This window comes from Saccopteryx bilineata, chromosome 2 (genome assembly GCF_036850765.1).
Source record: "Saccopteryx bilineata isolate mSacBil1 chromosome 2, mSacBil1_pri_phased_curated, whole genome shotgun sequence".
NCBI classification, from domain to species: domain Eukaryota; kingdom Metazoa; phylum Chordata; class Mammalia; order Chiroptera; family Emballonuridae; genus Saccopteryx; species Saccopteryx bilineata.
In genome coordinates, this window is record NC_089491.1 from 189,427,195 (window position 1) to 189,446,613 (window position 19,419).

At 44.6% G+C, this 19,419-nt stretch overlaps 1 protein-coding gene across 3 annotated transcripts in view; it reads left to right on the top strand.

Annotated features, from left to right (window-relative positions):
• The window catches only part of FLT1 (fms related receptor tyrosine kinase 1), a 314,728-nt gene that overhangs the window by 216,394 nt on the left and 78,915 nt on the right, over positions 1-19,419 (top strand). For all 3 annotated transcript variants that reach the window (XM_066258944.1, XM_066258943.1, XM_066258945.1), the window contains 5 exons: positions 615-737; positions 3,635-3,746; positions 5,680-5,779; positions 11,550-11,655; positions 18,206-18,348. In XM_066258944.1, the coding sequence (XP_066115041.1) occupies positions 615-737; positions 3,635-3,746; positions 5,680-5,779; positions 11,550-11,655; positions 18,206-18,348 (584 nt within the window). The remainder of the gene's footprint in view (positions 1-614; positions 738-3,634; positions 3,747-5,679; positions 5,780-11,549; positions 11,656-18,205; positions 18,349-19,419) is intronic.

The window sequence follows — 19,419 nt, forward strand, 5'->3', positions numbered from 1 at the left end:
AACACACATTTGCTATAAGTCCACTGTTCCTATTATTTGCTTATAGTTATGTCCTTAAATATAGAGCAAACATGACAAATGCCTGAATTGGTCCAATGTGAATGAAGACTTTTGAGAACTCTGGGTCTTAGATAGCAGAGTGTAGAACTTAACTCTAGGGAAAGATCTCACAGGGCCCCGGGCACCTGGCCCCCTCCACACTGCTCTTCTGTGTACTGGCAGCACTGGCCAGTCTCAGCTTCCTCTACGGGAGGGCGCCAGAGCCTGTGCCTGCGCAGCCCTGTGCGGACTGTGACAGGAGTCCTGCCTGATTCTGCAGCTGAGAAGCACAAGTGGGGCAAGTTTTGCTTACTGGGAGAATTCAAGTGCAACCTCGCTGACCAGGATGCTGTGCTGCAAGACAGTAGCCAAGCCATCTGGGGCCCGCCCTGACTCTGGGACCTTCTGGGGCCTCGGTTTGTAGAGATGCTTCGCATCTGTGCATGCGCATTGGGGGCTGCTTTCACCATGTATCAGATCCACAAATTACGAAGACTAATGACACTGAGAAGCCATAGAAACTTAGTCAGTTTGATTAAGGAAATGCATTGATTATGCAACCGTTTTTATTACAGTGCATTCATCGGGATCTGGCAGCACGAAATATTCTTTTATCTGAGAACAACATCGTGAAGATTTGTGATTTTGGCCTTGCCCGGGATATTTATAAGAACCCCGACTATGTGAGAAAAGGAGATGTAAGTCAGTCTGATGTTTATTTGACCCATTTATAGCCTGTCATTTTTTTTTTAATTTTATTTTTTTAATGGGGTGACATCAATAAATCAGGATACATATATTCAAAGATAACAAGTCCAGGTTATCTTGTCATTCAATTATGTTGCATACCCATCACCCAAAGTCAGATTGTCCTCTGTCACCTTCTATCTTGTTTTCTTTGTGCCCCTCTCCCTCCCTCTTTCCCTCTCCCATTCCCCCCTCCCCCCCCCCCCCCCCCCCCCCCCCGTAACCACCACACTCTTATCAATGTCTCTTAGTTTCACTTTTATGTTCCACCTACGTATGAAATAATGCAGTTCCTGGTTTTTTCTGATTTACTTATTTCACTCCGTATAATGTTATCAAGATCCCACCATTTTGCTATAAATGTTCCGATGTCATCATTTCTTATGGCTGAGTAGTATTCCATAGTGTATATGTGCCACATCTTCTTTATCCAGTCATCTATTGACGGGCTTTTTGGTTGTTTCCATGTCCTGGCCACTGTGAACAATGCTGCAATAAACATGGGGCTGCATGTGTCTTTACGTATCAATGTTTCTGAGTTTTTGGGGTATATACCCAGTAGAGGGATTGCTGGGTCATAAGGTAGTTCTATTTTCAGTTTTTTGAGGAACCACCATACTTTCTTTCATAATGGTTGTACTACTTTACATTCCCACCAACAGTGTATGAGGGTTCCTTTTTCTCCACAGCCTCTCCAACATTTGCATTATAGCCTGTCATTTTTAAACCACAGATAGAAGCCCACTCCCTTGACAGTGGTCCCTGGAAACCACTGTGTGCTTTCTGTGGAGACAAGCAGCCCTGGGGCTGTGTTCCAGAGGACACTGCTCTGAGTCTCTTCTGCCATCCCCGGGGGCTTGGGGCCTGCCAGGCAGTGCTACCTGGGACAGCTAGCTTGGGGACTGCTTAGCTAGGCCTGGGGCGCCTCCCTTTGACTCCTGTGGGAGTTTTTGGAACCACTGGAAAGGACAGCCTGGACTCATCTCCCTTCCCCCTCCCACATTCCTGGCTGTTACTTCTTCCTCACAGGTGAGGGGAAGTGGGGGGTCCTAGTCTCCTTCCTCCTTCTATTCAAAACCTTCTAGTACAAAAACCTTTCTATTTACAATATAACAGCCCTTCCTAAGCAGGAATTTGATTGGCCATCTTGAGCTGGTATAAATCAGACACAAGTACAGTATAAGAATCATATTTACAAAATCTCTCTGAACGCTGGGCCTAAATCATAAAATGTCTTTTAAGCCTCTTAGTGAAAAGGGGAGTTTCTTATCTCACTTGTACCCTCAAATAACCCTGGCTAATTGATTCTGCAGGTGTGTACCTCTCAGGAAAGGGTGGGGGAGGGTACTGGTATTATCTTGCTATTGAGGAAACTGCTCCCCCCACACCCCACCCCTGCCTTCCATGCCTAGCATTCCCCTGCTGGCTCACATTGGCTTCTCTTCCCTGCTTGTTTGTGGACATGGTGTTATGTTTCACTTTCATGGGTGACTTCCTGTGTCCTCTCTTCCTCGCCCTCAAGGGCCGAAGTATCCTAAGGTCTTAAGCCTTTGTCTGGGCTCTGCCTATTACGCTGTGGTAGTGGTTCTCAGACTTCAGTGAGCATGCAAATCACCTGAAGGGCTTATTAAATTACCATTTGCTGGGCCCCACCCCCAGTGAGTCTAATGTAGTAAGTGTTGAGTAGGGCCTGACAATTCACCTCTAACAATTTCTAGAAGCTGCTCGCTCACACAGATTATCCCAGGACTCTACCTTGAAAATCACTGCTCCATAGTCTCTTTTTATAAAAGAAAAGAACCCAACAAGCTTTCCTGGGGAGCCCTAATTTGCAGAGATGGCGTCTACCTATGTGACTGTCCTTCTGTTCATCCATGTCTCTTTTCACCGCGCCCTGCCCCTCCCCCTTGCATCTTTCACTTTGTCTCTCCCTTGTCCCTTACTTCTGGTCAATTCCCATTCAATCTAAAGTGGCAAGGCCTCACTCACTGGCATTTCTGCTACTTAGAAGAGAACAAAAATTTGTCTGCATACTTGAAAAGCAGCCATATGGTCTCCTAAACACTCTCTATCACCTTTTTCCTATGCCTTTGCCCACTCCCCACCCCCATTCATTTTGACTTGTAAAGTTTTATCTTTTTATATAAGAATGTCTTTCAGAAACCTCCTTCTTAAGACAAATTCCTGGAAAATATGGATTTTCAGGATATCCTCTAATCAGATCACTCTTTTCCAGGTCACTTTCAGTACAAGTTTTTTTGGGGAGAATGATTTCTTACAGAGTCGAGAAGTTAGGGGATGCTGGACACGTAGAAGGGACTCGCTGAACATTTATCTTCTTGGGAATTGATATAGCACAAAGCTCTCTTTTTTAGTATAATACAGCAGTGATCCCCAACCTTTTTTGGGCCACAGACCGGTTTAATGTCAGAAAATATTTTCACGGACCGGCCTTTAGGGTGGGACAGATAAATGTATCACATGACCAAGACAAGCATCAAGAGTGAGTCTTAGATGGATGTAACAGAGGGAATATGGTCATTTAAAAAAAATAAAGCATCGTTCAGACTTAAATATAAATAAAACAAAAATAATGTAAGTTATTTATTGTTTCTCTGTGGACTGGTACCAAATGGCCCACGGACCAATACCGGTCCGCGGCCTGGGGGTTGGGGACCACTGTAATACAGCATGCTATAAGAGTTTTCTCCTGTGAGGAAACCATAGCTGCTCTCCCAAATGATTTCTAGACCAAGTGTGTTATCTGGGAGGTGACCCTGCAGGCACTTGGCTTGAATGTGCTTTGTTTGCATGACCTTAGTCTCAAGGCCCCCTTGCCCTTTTCTAGACTCGACTTCCTCTGAAGTGGATGGCTCCTGAATCTATCTTTGACAAAATCTACAGCACCAAGAGTGACGTGTGGTCTTATGGAGTACTGCTGTGGGAAATCTTCTCCCTAGGTAAATTTGGGGGAAGGGAGAGGTCAAATAGATCAGAACCAAATGTCTGCTGAGTGTCTTGGGTACAGTATTTAGGTTAACATCAAAAAGAATTGAAATCCCTCATTGAGCCTGACCAGGTGGTGGCGCAGTGGATACAGCATTGGACTGGGATGTGGAGGACCCAGGTTCGAGACCCTGAGGTCGCCAGCTTGAGCGCGGGCTCATCTGGTTTGAGCAAGGCTCACCAGCTTGAGCCCAAGGTCACTGGCTCGAGCACGGGGTCACTCGGTCTGCTGTAGCCCCCCGGTCAAGGCACATATGAGAAACCAATCAATGAACAACTAAGGAACCACAGCCAAGAGTTGATGTTTCTCGTCTCTCTCCCTTCCTAACTGTCTGTCCCTATCTGTCCCTTTCTCTGACTCTCTCTGTCTCTCTCTGTCTCTCTCTGTCTCTCTCTCTCTCTCTCTCTCTCACACACACACACACACACACACACACACACACACACACACACAAATACCTCACTGAGGCATGGGTCCATGCAGAATCTCAGACAAACACTGGGGTGTGCGTGTATGTGTACCCTGTATAGTGAGAATGCTTTGTACAAACACAGACAAGGTCTGACCAGTATAAAATCTGAAGTAGGTTTACATTCAGCCTATCTGGCTACTCTTTTCTCTGTACTTTTGCTCCCTTTTCCTAATTCCTCAAATATCCTAATTCCTAATGCTCTTCCTTTCCTGCATCACGCCTCCTCTCAGAATTTCCTAGGGAAGGCCCCAACAGGCACAAGCCAACCAGCATTAGGAACAGGACACAGCTAGTCCTGGGCCCTGGTATGCAGGATAAAAATGAGGACACTGGCTGTGTTTATTCTGCTTCCAGTAACTCCACTCTGGGTGGCTAGAAACCATGTTCAAGGCTCTGAGCACACAGATGTTCACAGAGCCACATCTGCGTGCAGACACACATTGATGCTCTGAGGCCTCCCAATTGTGGGGTCTGGCCAAGAGTCTTTTGGACTTTGCCAAAAATTTGCCTTTCAGAGCAAATAAAAGTCATCCAGTAACATCCCTGGTTTCCTGTAATGTGTGAAAATCATTCCCCTGCTTTCGATGACAGACACCTGTTGCTTCCAGTCTTTGAAAGCAGCTTGGCGGCCACAATGGCCTCACAGTGATACGGTGCCAGCACTGCACGCCTCCAGCTGCTTCCTACAAGCATTAATCACTAGAAAGTAAGACAGATGGCTGAGATAGACTAGGTTTGAGGTCTGGAACAGAGCAGACTCGGAGGCTTGGCCCACCACTACCCCTAAATAAGAACCCCCCTGAAAGAAAGGGTTACTTGGGCATCCTGAACAGTTAGACTAGCAAAAGGCAAAGTTTGGGCCTCTGGGACCCTCTTGTCAGCAGGCTCATGCTCGTGGGCAGCCACATATTCAGCATACCCTTGGAGCTCACTGCTGAGCAGGGCCCTAGTCGCACATTCTGTGTGCCATTCATGAGAGAGTGGTAAATTCAAGTCTTCTTTGCTGAGGTGTGAATAATCCATAAGTGATCTATTCCAAGTCTCCTGGCCTTCTAAAGAGTTCATTAACCCAAGGAGTGAGCATTTAATGATGGAATTTATTTAGAGTTCCTGTTGGGAAGAGGGAAGGGACCCTTCAGATGATACCCTCTCTTTTGACCAGATAGACAGGAGTAGCCATATGGATGACCCAGGGGCATCAGACCCCCAGCACCATGGAACCGGGTGTGTGTCACTAGCAGGCATTTGCAGAGCTCCAGTATGGCTTGTAGAGTGTGGGGAGACCCATTCCTGTCAGTGGGGATTTATTACTGAACCATCACTTTCAAGGGAGGATACAGACACTGAATCACCCCCATGGTCTTTTGTACCTGGAGTCATGATATGCCCTGTGACTTCCCGCTGTCTTGTGCAGGTGGATCCCCGTATCCGGGTGTGCAAATGGACGAGGACTTCTGCAGTCGCCTGAAGGAAGGCATGAGGATGAAGGCTCCTGAATATGCGACTCCTGAAATGTGAGCCTTTGGCCTTTCTGTTCTGCCCCAACGCCCCTGTCCCACCAGGACACCTCAGAAAGGGGATGTTTTGTTGCATTGTAGAATCCCAGTTCTGCTTAGCCTTGCTCAAGCCCAACTGTGCTGGGAGTATTTTCGAGAAGTCAGGCACATTGTCCTTCATCCGTCCTTACCTATTTTCTCTCTTGACCACTGGCATGACTTTTCAAGGCCTCTGGGTGGGAACTGAAGTTAGAAACTCAGTTCTAGGTGTGAAACCAGGCAAAACTCACAGGCCATCTGGGAACTAAATGTAAGACCTTGTCCTCACAAAGTGGATGCCAAGCGAGCCAAGGAGTCACAGGGACGAAACCTGTGACCATATTCTATCCTGACCATCATAGAAACCATCATGGAAACCATCATGACCAGTCTTCTATCCTCACTAATGACCAATGACGGTTTGGTTTGGAATGTGGAAGTGTAGGAAAGGAAGAGGGAAATTTCCTGGTGGAATTAGAAATTATACTTCAGAGGAGGCTACTCGGATCATAAGACTGCTTTATACTCATTTTAGGGTTGGCTGAGCAGGGGTCTGGAACTTCTCCATGAGGCAGCTTCCTGCTGGGTGGCCCTGTGACTCCAGGAAGGTGACTGGCTCTGTGTGAAGGCTTCTCCATGTTCAATGCTTGCTTGCTTCTCTTGGACATTCTTTTTCTCTGAAGCTTTGTAGCTGTTTTGTTCTTTGAGTTCTGAGCAAGAATGTGATGACACAGTTTTGTTGAGCTGCTGACAAGGACTTGGGCCTCCTGAGGGTGACATCACCTTTCCTCACCCTGCCACCCACACAGTGGGGTCCTGTCAGAAGCCCTGGGATGGTCTCTGGGGAGGAGTCAGAGGGAGTGAAGAAATTGTGGGCTTAGCCAAAGTGCAAGGTTGCTGTCCCTTTCCTTCATGTCTGAGATAGGCTGGGTCAGGCCCAGGGGAGGATGAGGAGGACCAGAGATGCAGGTCTGTGAAGGCAGTTAGGGAGCAGCCTTAGTGCAGAAGGGAATGAGGGGGTCTGTTCTGGTCATTCTTACATGATGTCCTTACCAGGAAAGTACAGGGAGCTTGAGGCAAGGCTCCTGTCTGAGAGCTAGGACAGATACATCAGCCACTAGGACTGCATTGGGCATGGCGTGTTTTTTTTTGTTTTTTTGTTTTGTTATGTTTTTTAGATTTTATTTATTCATTTTAGAGAGAGGAGACAGAGAGAGAAGGGAGGGAGGAGCAGAAAGCATCAACTCCCATATGTGCCTTGACCAGGGAAGCCCGGGGTTTTGAACCAGCGACCTCAGTGTTCTAGGTCGATGCTTTTACCCACTGCGCCACCGCAGGTCAGGCAGTTTTTAATTACGAGTTTCCTTTCACTTGGTGCAGAGGGACATACACAAGGAGATCTGTTTTAAATGAGATTAGTTTGCACTTTAGGTTTTCTAGGTATTCTCTCTCACACCGTCCCATTTGAAGTTCCCAGCAATCTCGAGGACAGGCAGGCAGTTGTACAGTCTGACTCTGAGAAGTGAAGGACTTGTCCTCCATCAGCTAGGTAGTAGAGGAGACAGAGTTAGAAGCCAGTCCTTTGGGCTGGTCTCCCTGCACCCCAGGACTGTTAAATTAGGAATACACTCATGTCTTAGAAGACATGTTTCTCTAATATGTCCACTCATACTTTGAATTAAATATTTCCTTCCACTTTTCACAAAGTGTGAACATCACAAGAGTGAATCCTCTATTACTAACAGTAATAGTAATAGTAATAATTACAGTAAAAAATATTAAACAATGTTTAATAGTTATTTAGTGCTATATTAAGTGCCGGATTGTTTTTAGTACTTCTAATATATATTAATTTTCCTAATGCTCATAACAACCTATAAAGTAGGTACTATTATTAACTCTATTTTAGAGATGAGAAAACCAAGGTGCAGAACATCTAGCCACATTGCTAAATAAGTTAAGCAAACCCAATCTGTGGCCAGAGTCCACAACACAACACTACGTACCTGCAGGGTGCATTCCTAACCCTTCTCCAGCTCTGGTCCAAACTAACTGTGCAGGACAAAGTTAGACCAACTTTGGACTAAAAGCTGCCTACAGGTCTTCACATGAACTTCTCCCAGGTATCCCTGGTACCCCATGCAGCCCATAGGAAGGATCATTTCTTTTTTTCTTCTTCTTCTTCTTTTCCAAGTGAGAGGAAGGAGATAGAGAGACAGACTCCCGCATGCGCCCCAACTGGGATCCACCCAGCAACCCCCATCTGGGGCCAATGCTCTGCCTGTCTGGAGCCATGCTTATAACCGAGCTATTTTTAGTGCCTGAGGTAGAAGCTCCATGGAGCCATCCTCAGCACCTGGAGCTGATACACTCAAACCAATTGGCCATGGCTGTGTGAGGGGAAGAGAAAGAGAGAGAGAGAGAGAGAGAGAGAGAGAGAGAGAGAGAGAGAGAGAGAAAGAAAGAAAGAAAGAAAGAAAGAAAGAAAGAAAGAAAGAAAGAAAGAAAAGGGGGAGGTGTGGAGAAGCAGATGGGTGCTTCTCCTGTGTGCCCTGGCCGGGAATCAAACCCGGGACTTCCACACACCAGGCCAACACTACCCCTGAGCTAGCCGGCCAGGACCTGAAGGGTCATTTCTTAATTCTAGGGTTTTTTTCCCCAAGATTATAAAAAGTAAGAAGCAGCTTCATGAAATGTTGTTTCAGAAGGCTAGAAATCAGATCTTCAGCCATTCTCAAGCATTTGAAAGCTGCCAGGTCAAGTACGAAGTGCAGCTTCCAGAACTGGGGTTCAGTGACCTGAACGTGGCCAGGTGGCATGCACTTGGGAGCGTGAGTGACAGCTCAGACAGGAAGCTCCTCCCATAGGCCCCTTCCCCCAGCTTATTCCAAGAAGGGCTATTGGGTTGGGTGCAGCTGGTGTCCCTTTACTTTATTAAACCTCTTTACTTAGCGATGTCAGACTGTACAATGCTGGTCCTTGGTTTTCTGCCCAGTGCCTGTTCAATCAGCTGTCTTTCAATAAGGAAACAAGCAGTTAATTTTTATTTCCTTTTCCTTTGGTGTTTGCTGAGAAAATTTGCATTGGTTTTTAGATGAGAAGTGGAAACTGGAAATCAGAAACCAAGAATCAAAATACAGAGCAGCAGTAGTTGTAGGTGGTCCTTCTTTCTAGGTTCAGCATGTTGGACCAGAGGCCTGCTTACGGCCACGTCTCAGGCAGCTATCGCCTGGCATGATGGGATGCTGCTGAGGGGAGCCGGGCCTCTGACCAGTTAGGCTTGACTGTGTCAGGTGGGAGGAGACTAGCCTCCACCATCGCCCATGGCCTTGGGGTAAGGGAGCTGACTTTCTGTCTAGTGACCACCCATCTCTGTCGTGTACATATTTGTACCTATCTTAACAAATTAGTAAAATTTGTAAACTTACAAATGAGATTTACACAGGATTGTGTGGACGGGCTATCTTATACTACTTCACACCTTTGGTCACAGGAGGCTGGTCCAGGTTGCCTGAATGAATGCCCTGAGCCCTCACTCTGCTGGTTGGGGACAGTTAGAGACCTTGAGCACTGCAGCCCTGTCCTGTGTCACCCAGAGTTAGAGCTCCCTCCTCCTCCAGTCTCCTGCCATACTCAAGTCCCAGTGCATGGTGCCTAGCGTGGGCCTACACATCACACTCACCAAAGGGCTCCCACAGCTCTTGTAACCAGCTGAGCCACTACACCCCTTGGGAGCTAGGCAGAGTAGGTCCAGAGAGGAAAGATAGGGGTGGGAGGGGACCAGAGTCCTCGTCTGAGGAGAGTCTTAGCTGATAGGTTCAGACAAATATAGGAGAGGTGGCAATTCAGACAAGTGATCTTGGTGAGCTCTGATCCCTTTCTCAGAGACTTTGGACATCTGCTTACTGGGCACTTGTCAGAAAGTCGAACCTCAGTATCCAACTGTGGGGAGAGGTTGCTTTTAAAGACTGGTTCCCATGCAGAGTGTCTGGGCACCTAGAATTGTATCCTTGAGTTAAATAAGAACCTTAGGACATATACACCTGGCCACATTGCTCTGCTTCTCAGAATTATTTTTATTGCATGGTACTTTTTGCTATTAATGCTTTGGCCAACATTAAAAGATAATGTACAAGACAGTCCCGCAAAGTCACTGTTACCTACATGGTAATGATACTGAGAAGCTTCTAGGAGAGCCTCTTTTGAGATTGCAGTTCTAGGAATGGCCATGCTTCTTCCAAGTGACTGGCTGGTTTTGAACTCCTGGCTTACTTGCATCATGTAATTGTGCCCTTTAAAAAAAATTTTTTTTTAATTGTGCCTTTTTGCCAGCTGCCTGGGAATCAGGATATCAACTTTGCATGTTAACTTGGCCCGTAGTTCCACCTTTCTAATCTTTATTATACTTTCCCCCCCTGATAGTTTTTTCTCTCTGTTTAACCATCCTATACTCTTACTGTCTTTATCAACTGTTTCATATACTTCGGAACCAAATATGGATGGCTGTCCGTAAGAGACACTGGAGCTGTTGGTGCAACATGAAAGCGCACAGCCAGGAAGTGGCGGGCAGAGCAGCACTGCAGTGGCTCATGTGCTCTCTCTCCCAGACACCAGTGACTTGCTTCAGCCAATCTCTTATGAGTACTTATTTGCCAGGCCCTGGGTTACATAAGGCGTGTGGTAATGAAGTCCCTGCCCAGTTCCAACTTCTGAGCCCATCCAGATTTTGGTCCTTCTCAGTCAGAGTCCTCTCTAGTCCAGACGACCTCCCCCCAGAGGAGATTGCTACAATAAACATGCTTTGAAGAGGGCAGAGCCCAGAGGATAGGCCTCAGCCAGTATGTGAGGACCGCCGGTCCGTGTTTGCAGAGACAGACAGGGAGAGGACTGTGCTTCCTCCGACACAACCAGCAGAGGAGCCCAGTACCCTTACTGCTGAGCTGTCAGAGGAGAAGGATCAGAGGAACCTGCTGACATTTAATCCCAGGAAGGAGTCAGCTTCTGTAATATTAAGACAAATGTTCTCACGTCCAGAAGCCCAGTCTGTACTTTTCACCTTGAGTAGTAGGAAGCCAGTTTGTAATGGCAGCTTTGAAATGCTGAAGGCAGGGAGGGTCAGCCACATGCAACGAGCTTGCACACAGCCTAGGGAAACATCCAATGTGGAAGGCCACCTTTTGGAAGTGACATGAATCCTGTACACAGGGCCTTCTCCATCGGTCTCCACTGGAACTCGGAGGACTTGGAAATTCCACATGCTTATTAAGAAGTCCAAGCTAACCTCTGTTACAGCTCGAGAATATAACGATCCCTGCAAACTATTCACCTGTTGATGTTTGTGTCAATGTTAACTTTCCACCTTTAAGGACACTGCTCTGCTCTTGGCAGTGGGGGGATCTCACTGCTAGTGACATGGTTTTTTCTTTCCAAATAGCTCTGCTTTTTTCATGGAACGTCCTCCCACTGTGCCAATACCAAAGCACTCCAAAGAACTTGGGTCTTGGTGGGCTCTGGAGGGTAGTTCACTGGTCTGCCTTTGTAGACATACTTTCCACTACCAACAGGACCTGGCCCAAACAGCCATTTTTGATGCTGCATACCCAAATGTACAAATAAAGATAAATATCACACAAAAAAGCACAACCTTTATATGTATGACAAGACCCATCACTTGGCCGGTATGGTGTGTAGGGGATCCATGTGGTCCCTGCTGCTCTCCAGCCATTTCTGCTGTGCTTTCCCCCAACAGCTACCAGATCATGCTGGACTGCTGGCACAGGGATCCCAAAGAAAGGCCAAAGTTTGCAGAACTCGTGGAAAAACTAGGTGATTTACTTCAAGCAAATGTACAACAGGTAAAGCTAAATGAATCTAGAATATCTGAAACCAGATGCCTTTGAGTGCAACTCAAGAGAGTTTTGTTATTTTTTATTGTGTTTACATAGATTCTAGTGTCTCCCTGAATGCAATCCCCCCCTCCCCCATATTCCCCTCAACATCTCCCTTACCGCCCCCCATGGTGCCCTCTCCCCTTCCCTTCAGGTTTAATTCTGTTCCTCAGTTCACATTGTTCATTGGATTCCTCAAAAGAGTGAGGTCATATGATATTTCTCTTTCTCTGCCTGGCTTATTTCACTTAACACAATAGTTTCCAGGTCCATCCATGTTGTTGCAAAAGGTAACATTTCCTTCTTTTTCATGGCCCCATAGTATTCCATTGTATATATGTACCACTGCTTTTTAATCCACTCGTCCACTGATGGACACATTGGCTGTTTTCAGATCTTCGCTATTGTGAACAATGCTGCCATAAACATGGGGGTGCATTTCTTTTTTTGAATTGGCGATATGGTGTTCTTAGGGTATATTCCTAAAAGTGGGACGGCTGGGTCAAAAGACAGTTCCATTTTTAATTTTTTGAGGAATCTCCATATTATTTTCCACAGTGGATGCACCAGTCCGCATTCCCACTAGCAGTGCAGGAGGGTTCCCCTTTCTCCACATTCTTGCCAGCACCTATTGTGTTGATGAGCGCCATTCTGACTGGTGTGAGGTGGTATCTCATTGTGGTTTTAATTTGCATTTCTCTAATGATTAGTGAAGTTGAACATTTTTTCATCTGCCTATTGACCATCTGTATGTCCACTTTGGAGAAGTGTCTATTCATTTCTTTTGTCCATTTTTGATTGGATTTGTTTATCTTCCTGGTGTTGAGTTTACATGTTCTTTATAAATTTTGGTTTTTAATCCCTTATCAGACATATTGTTGAATATGTTCTCCCATTGTGTAGTTTGTCTTTTTATTCTGTTCTTATTGTCTTTAGCTGTGCAAAATCTTTTTAGTTTGATATAGTCCCATTTGTTTATCCTGTCCTTTATTTCACTTGCCCGTGGAGATAAATTAGCAAATATGTTGCTGCGATAGATGTCGGTGAGCTTATTGCCTAAGTTTTCTTCTAAGATACTTATGGTTTCACGGCTTACATTTAAGTCTTTTATCCATTTTGAGTTTATTTTTGTGAATGGTGTAAGTTGGTGGTCTAGTGTCATTTTTTTGCAGGTAGCTGTCCAGTTTTCCCAACACCATTTATTAAAGAGACTGTCTTTACTCCACTGTATGCTCTTATCTCCTTTGTCAAATATCAGTTGTCCATAAAGGTGTGGGTTTATTTCTGGGTTCTCTGTTCTGTTCCATTGATCTGTATGCCTGTTCTTATGCCAGTACCAAGCTGTTTTGAGTAGAATGGCCTTGTAGTATAACTTGATATCAGGAAGTGTGTGATACCTCCCACTTTATTCTTCCTTTTCAATACTGCTGAGGCTATTTGTGTTCTTTTTTGGTTCCATATAAATTTTTGGAATATATGATCTATATCTTTAAAGTATGTCATTGGTATTTTTTTTTCATTTTTCCGAAGCTGGAAACGGGGAGGCAGTCAGACAGACTCCCGCATGTGCCCAACCGGGATCCACCTGGCATGCCCACCAGGGGGCGATGCTCTGCCCCTCTGGGGCGTCGCTCTGTTGCACCCAGAGCCATTCTAGCACCTGAGGCAGAGGCCACAGAGCTGTCCTCAGTGCCCGGGCCATCTTTGCTCCAATGGAGCCTTGGCTGCGGGAGGGGAAGAGAGAGACAGAGAGGAAGGAGAGGGGGAGGGGTGGAGAAGCAGATGGGTGCTTCTCCTGTGTGCCCTGACCGGGAATCGAACCCGGGACTCCTGCATGCCAAGCCGACGCTCTACAGCTGAGCCAACCGGCCAGGGCCTGTCATTGGTATTTTAATTGGTATCACATTGAATTTATAAATTGCTTTGGGTAGTATAGATATTTTGATGATGTTTATTCTTCCTAACCATGAGCATGGGATATGCTTCCACTTGTTTGTATCTTCCTTGATTTCTTTTATCAATGTTTTATAATTTTCTGAGTACAAGTCTTTAACCTCCTTGGTTAAATATACTCCTAGGTACTTTTTTTTTTTTTTTTTTTTTTTTGCAGTAGTGAAGGGGATTGTTTCCTTAATTTCTCTTTCTGACAGTTCATTGTTGGTGTATAAAAATGCCTCTGATTTCTGTGTATTAATTTTATACCCTGCCAGCTTGCTGAATTCATTTATCAGGTCCAGTAGTTTTTTGACTGAAACTTTAGAGTTTTCTATATACAGTATCATATTATCTTCAAATAATGATAGTTATACTTCTTTTCCTGGTTTTGGAATCAGAATTATGCTCGTCTCATAAAAGGAGCTTGGAAGTCTTCCTTCCTCTTGAATTTTTTGAAATAGCTTGAGAAGGATAGGAGTTAGTTCTTTGAATATTTGGTAGAATTCACTAGTGAAGCCATCTGGCCCAGGGCTTTTGTTTGTTGGGAGTTGTTTGATAACTGTTTCGATCTCATTTGTTGTAATCGGTCTGTTTAGGTTTTCTGATTCTTCCAGATTGAATTTTGAAAGATTATATGTTTCAAGGAATTTCTCCATTTCACCTAGGTTGTTTAATTTTTTGGCATACAGTTCTTCATAGTATTTTCTCACAATATTTTGTATTTCTGTGTGTCAGTAGTTATTTCTCCACTCTCATTTCTAATTTTATTTATTTGGGTCTTCTCTCTTTTTTTCTTGGTGAGTCTGGATAAAAGTTCATCAGTCTTGTTTATTTACCCTTTCAAAGAAACAGCTCTTGGTTTTGTTGATCCTCTGTATTGTTTCTTTAGCTTCTATGTCATTTATTTCTGCTCTGATCTTTATTATTTTCTTCCTTCTACTAGCTCTGGGCTTTACTTGCTGTTCTTTTTCTAGTTCTTTTAGATGCAGAGTTAGGTTGTTTATTTGAGCTTTTTCAAGCTTCTTAATGTATGTCTGTAGTGCTATGAACTTCCCTCTCAGGATTGCTTTGGCTGTGTCCCATAAATTTTGAGTTGTTTTATGCTCATTATCATTTGTTTCTAGGAATTTCTTTATTTCTTTTTTGATCTCATTGTTAACCCATTCATTATTTAATAACATGCTATTTAGTTTCCAAGTGTTTGAGTATTTTTCAGTTTTTCTGTTGTGGTTGATTTCTAGTTTTATGCCGTTGTGATTAGAGAAGATGCTTGGTATGATCTTCATCTTAAATTTATTGAGACTCATTTTGTGTCCTGACATGTGGTGTATCCTAGAGAATATACCATGAGCACTTGAAAAGAATGTATATTCTGCTGCTTTAGGGTGAATGGTTCTGAAAATATCTTTTTTTTTTTTTTACAGAGACAGAGAGAGAGTCAGAGAGACGGATAGATAGGGACAGACAGACAGGAACAAAGAGAGATGAGGAGCATCAATCATTAGTTTTTCATTGCGACATCTTAGTTGTTCATTGATTACTTTCTCATATGTGCCTTGACCGTGGGCCTTCAGCAGACTGAGTAACCCCTTGCTTGAGCCAGCGACCTTGGGTCCAAGCTTGTGAGCTTTGCTCAAGCCAGATGAGTCTGCACTCAAGCTGGGGACCTTGGGGTCTCAAACCTGGGTCCTCTGCATTCCAGTCCAATGCTCTATCCACTGCGCCACCGCTTGGTCAGGCTGAAGATATCTATTAAATCCAGTTGATCTAGTATGTCCTTTAAGTCTGCTGTTTCTTTGTTAATTTTCTTTCTTGAGGATCTATCTAGTGATGTTATTGGGGTATTGAAATCCCTACTACTATAGTATTGCTGTTGATCTCACCCTTTATATCCATCAAAGTCTGCTTTATATATTTAGGTGCTCCTATATTAGGTGCATAGATATTTATAATGGTTATATCTTCCTGTTAGATTGCTCCCTTTATCATTATGTAGTGACCTTCTTTATCTCTTTAAGTCCATTTTGTCTGATATAAGTATTGCTACCCCAGCTTTTTTTTCATTTCCATTTGCATGAATTTTTTTTTCTCTTTATCTCTTAGCTTTGGTATTTTAATTATGATGTGTCTTGGTGTGGATTTCTTTGGGTTTCTATTTAATGGAATTCTCTGTGCTTCTTAAACTTCTGTGACTTTTTCCTGAATCAATTTAGGGAATTTTTCAGCTATAATTTGATTGAACAAGGTCTCTATCCCTTGTTCTTTCTCTTCTTCTTCAGGAACTCCTATGATGCGGATGTTGTTTTTCTTTAGGTTGTCACAGAGTTCTCTTAGAGTTTCCTCTGATTTTTTCAGTGTCTTTTCTTTTTGCTGCTCCACTTCCGTGTTTTTGTTTATCTTGTCTTCTAAATCACTGATTGGATCCTCTGCTTCATCCAGCCTGCTTTTAATTCCTTCTAGTGTAGTCTTCATTTCTGATATTGTATTTGTCATTTCTGACTGGTTCTTCTTTATTATTTCAATGTCCTTTTTGATGCTTGTTATCTCTTTATTTATGTGCTCACTGTGTCCATCCATTGTTGTTCTAATGTCTTTCAGCATTTTAATAATCATTATTTTAAGCTCTGCATACAGTAGTTTGCTTATTTCCATCTCACTCGGTTCATTTTCTGGGGGATTCTCTTGCTGATTCATTTGGATTGCACTTCTCTGTTTTCCCATTGTGTCTGTGTTGCCCTGGACCTTCCTGGCTGGGGCCTGGTGCAGATCAGTGGGGGTCACTGCCTATGACTGGTTTTTATCCACCTTTTGGGACCTACAGGTTATCCAGATCTTGTGGCTGCCTCTGCTGGGTCCAGGTGCCATTGTAATTATCAGCTGTACTCCTAGGCTTGCTTTTATCTACCCTTGGCCTGGGAGAAGTTCCTTTAAAAGTTCAAGTACCCCTAAAGTCCACTTTCTGTTGCCTCCTATTGCTGTCTACTTGTTGGGCTCAGTACCTGTAATTCAGTGATTAGGTACAGTAAGTATTAGATATGGCCTACTCCTTATCCTCAAGTGTCATTCTATCCAGACATTTTATTTACTTATTTTATTTTCTTTTATTTTGCTTTTTGTTCTTTTTCAGCACTCAGTAGTGTGTAGTTTTAGGGGTCCAGTGGGTGTGGCCCCTGTGCTCCTGTTGTGTGGTCTGTCTACCAGGCCACTGCCACTGTTGCTGCCCAGGGCTTTTAGACTTAGGTGCTGCTGGCACCAGCCTACCTCCACAGCTGCTGCTGCTTTGGTTGGGCTCACGTGTTCCCGCGTGCTCGTTTGGACCACTTCTGGGGCTGCCTCGGTCAGCTCAGATCTCAGCAGCCACCTCAGGGGGTCGCGTGCACCAGCTCGGATCACTGCAGAGGGTGTGTCTTGCCCTGGGCAGTTTTGCTTGCCGCCCAGATCCCTACAGCAGCTGGCGTGACTTCTGCCCTCACTGGCAGGCTCATGTGTGCCCCCGCACCTTCCCCTTCTGCTGATGCTTGGCCTCCGCCCCCGCCAAGGGCCGGCCACTCAGCAAGCAGGGCTGTGTATGTGCCCAGACTTCTCACAGCTGCAGTGGCAGTTCCTGGTTCCGCAGGTCGGCTTGTACGTGTTCTTGCTTGAACCTCCACAGCTGCACCCTGCTGCCTCTGGCCTGTCTGCCCCAGGCGAGCACTCAGCAATGCAGTGGGTGGTATAGCTTAGACCTCTGCACTCCCTATGTGTCCTTAACATGGCACCTGGCTCTAAGCACCTTTGTTCTAGCTAGGGTAGGGGAGCCTCCGGGGGATGGGGCACTTTCTTTCCTTTGCTGGTGATGCTGTTCCTAGGAAAAATGTTCACTTTAGATTTGGGGAGTGACTCAGCCCAGGGTTTAGGGTGTCCTCCTGGAGCTCCAGGAAAGTGGCTGTGAGCGAGGCTCTCCGTGCAGTTCCTTTAATACAGAGCCTGGGTCAGAGAGTCCTGCCTCCTTCTCTCAAACCATGTCTAGGCTTTTTTTCTCAGCCAAATATAGTCCATCAGCCCCTTCCAGGCTCCAGGGCTTTAGGTTGGGATTCTGGTTTTGGGGATAAGGACCTACAACTCACTGGACAGCCCTCCCTGTCGCAAAAGTCCCTCCCGGGCGCTGCTCACTCTGGGAACGGGGCAGACTTTTCCACGTCTCCACCTTTCCTACCAGTCTCAGTGTGGGTTCTTTGGTGGTCCTTGGCTGTAGAATCCTCTTAGTTTAGTCCAGAGTTTGTCATTCACGATGAGTGTTCTCAGATTTAAGTTGTAATCCACCTTGGTTCTGGTAAGTGGGAGTTGGAGCCTCTGCCTACTCTGTGGCCATCTTGGAACCCCCTCTATTTGTTGTTTTAATAGCTATTAATTGCTGAGATGAGCTGTAAAAATATGTGTGTGTGTACATGAATGCACAATTATCTTTCACAGAATTATGTTTCCAAAACACAACTAAGATTGTGGAAATGATACAGCTGAAGTGGATAAGTTGACACAATGTTTCACAGATATACTTTGAAGTGAAATTTCTGCTCTTAGAGCTCTATCTTTGGTGTTCTAGGATGGTAAAGACTACATCCCACTAAATGCCATGCTGACGGGAGGTAGTACATTCACATACTCAACTCCTGCCTTCCCTGAAGACTTCTTCAAGGAAGATATTTCAGCTCCAAGGTATAATGCAGGAAGTTCTGATAATGTCAGGTAAGATTTCTTTCTTTCCCCAACTTTACAATATTTTCAAATAAACAAAAAATCACACCTCTTAAATTCAACCGTAGTTAACAGGCCGTTTTGTTTGTATCTGTATATCTGTGCACAGTCTGTGTGTATGTGTCTCCTTTTTGCTAAAGCATTTGAAAGAAGGTTTAAGCTGTTGTGACACTTTGTCTAAACCTTACCTTGTGAGGGCATTCTCCTGTGTAACCACACCAAAATGATCACACTAAAGCAATTGATAATATTCAAATTTCTTCTAATGTTCTTTATACCTTATTTTAAAAAGCAGTATCCAATTAAGAATAACACATTGCATTTCCTTCAGTTCCCTTAGTCTATCTTACTCTAGAATAATTACTCCATCTTTTTTCCCCCAATGACACTTTTTCCATGAGGTCTTAGATATAATTAAACAAACACTGAATTTTTTCTTCTCTCATTACTGCAGAGGAAATTGGAGAAAGGGATAAGGGAAGAAACGTTTGAGAGCCACCACTGGGCACTGAGTAGGTGGTTACATGTGCATCACACATGTTTAGTACTAACAGTTACACATGTCGTACATGTAGTTACTAATTGCTACACATGTATCACACATTAGTACTAATGATTACACATGTATCTAATGGTTATACGTGTATCATACAAATTCATTACATGGTCACACAGAGGCATGCTGTGTGTGGACTGGCACTGTGCTAGGCTTTACATATATCAATTTCTTTGATGCTCAGAACAGTTGTATGCAGGAGATATTATTATTCATGTTATACAGTTGAAGATATTAAGACTATGGAGAATAGCTTACCAAAATTGTGTGCTTAGAAACGTGACAGAAGAGCTTCTAACCCAGGGGCTCTGACACTCCCTCCCATGCGGTCAGGACTCTATCTTGTGGGCCTTCCAGCATCTTTACCTGCAGTAGACACTATGCTAGGACTCTGATGTCAGTCCAGCCAAACTTGGCAGGTGACCAGGGAAGGCACTGGGAAGAGCTGTAGTCTGAAAAGATTGGCAGCCTGGACGCCCAGCGGCCAGTCCAGCTTGGTGGTCGTG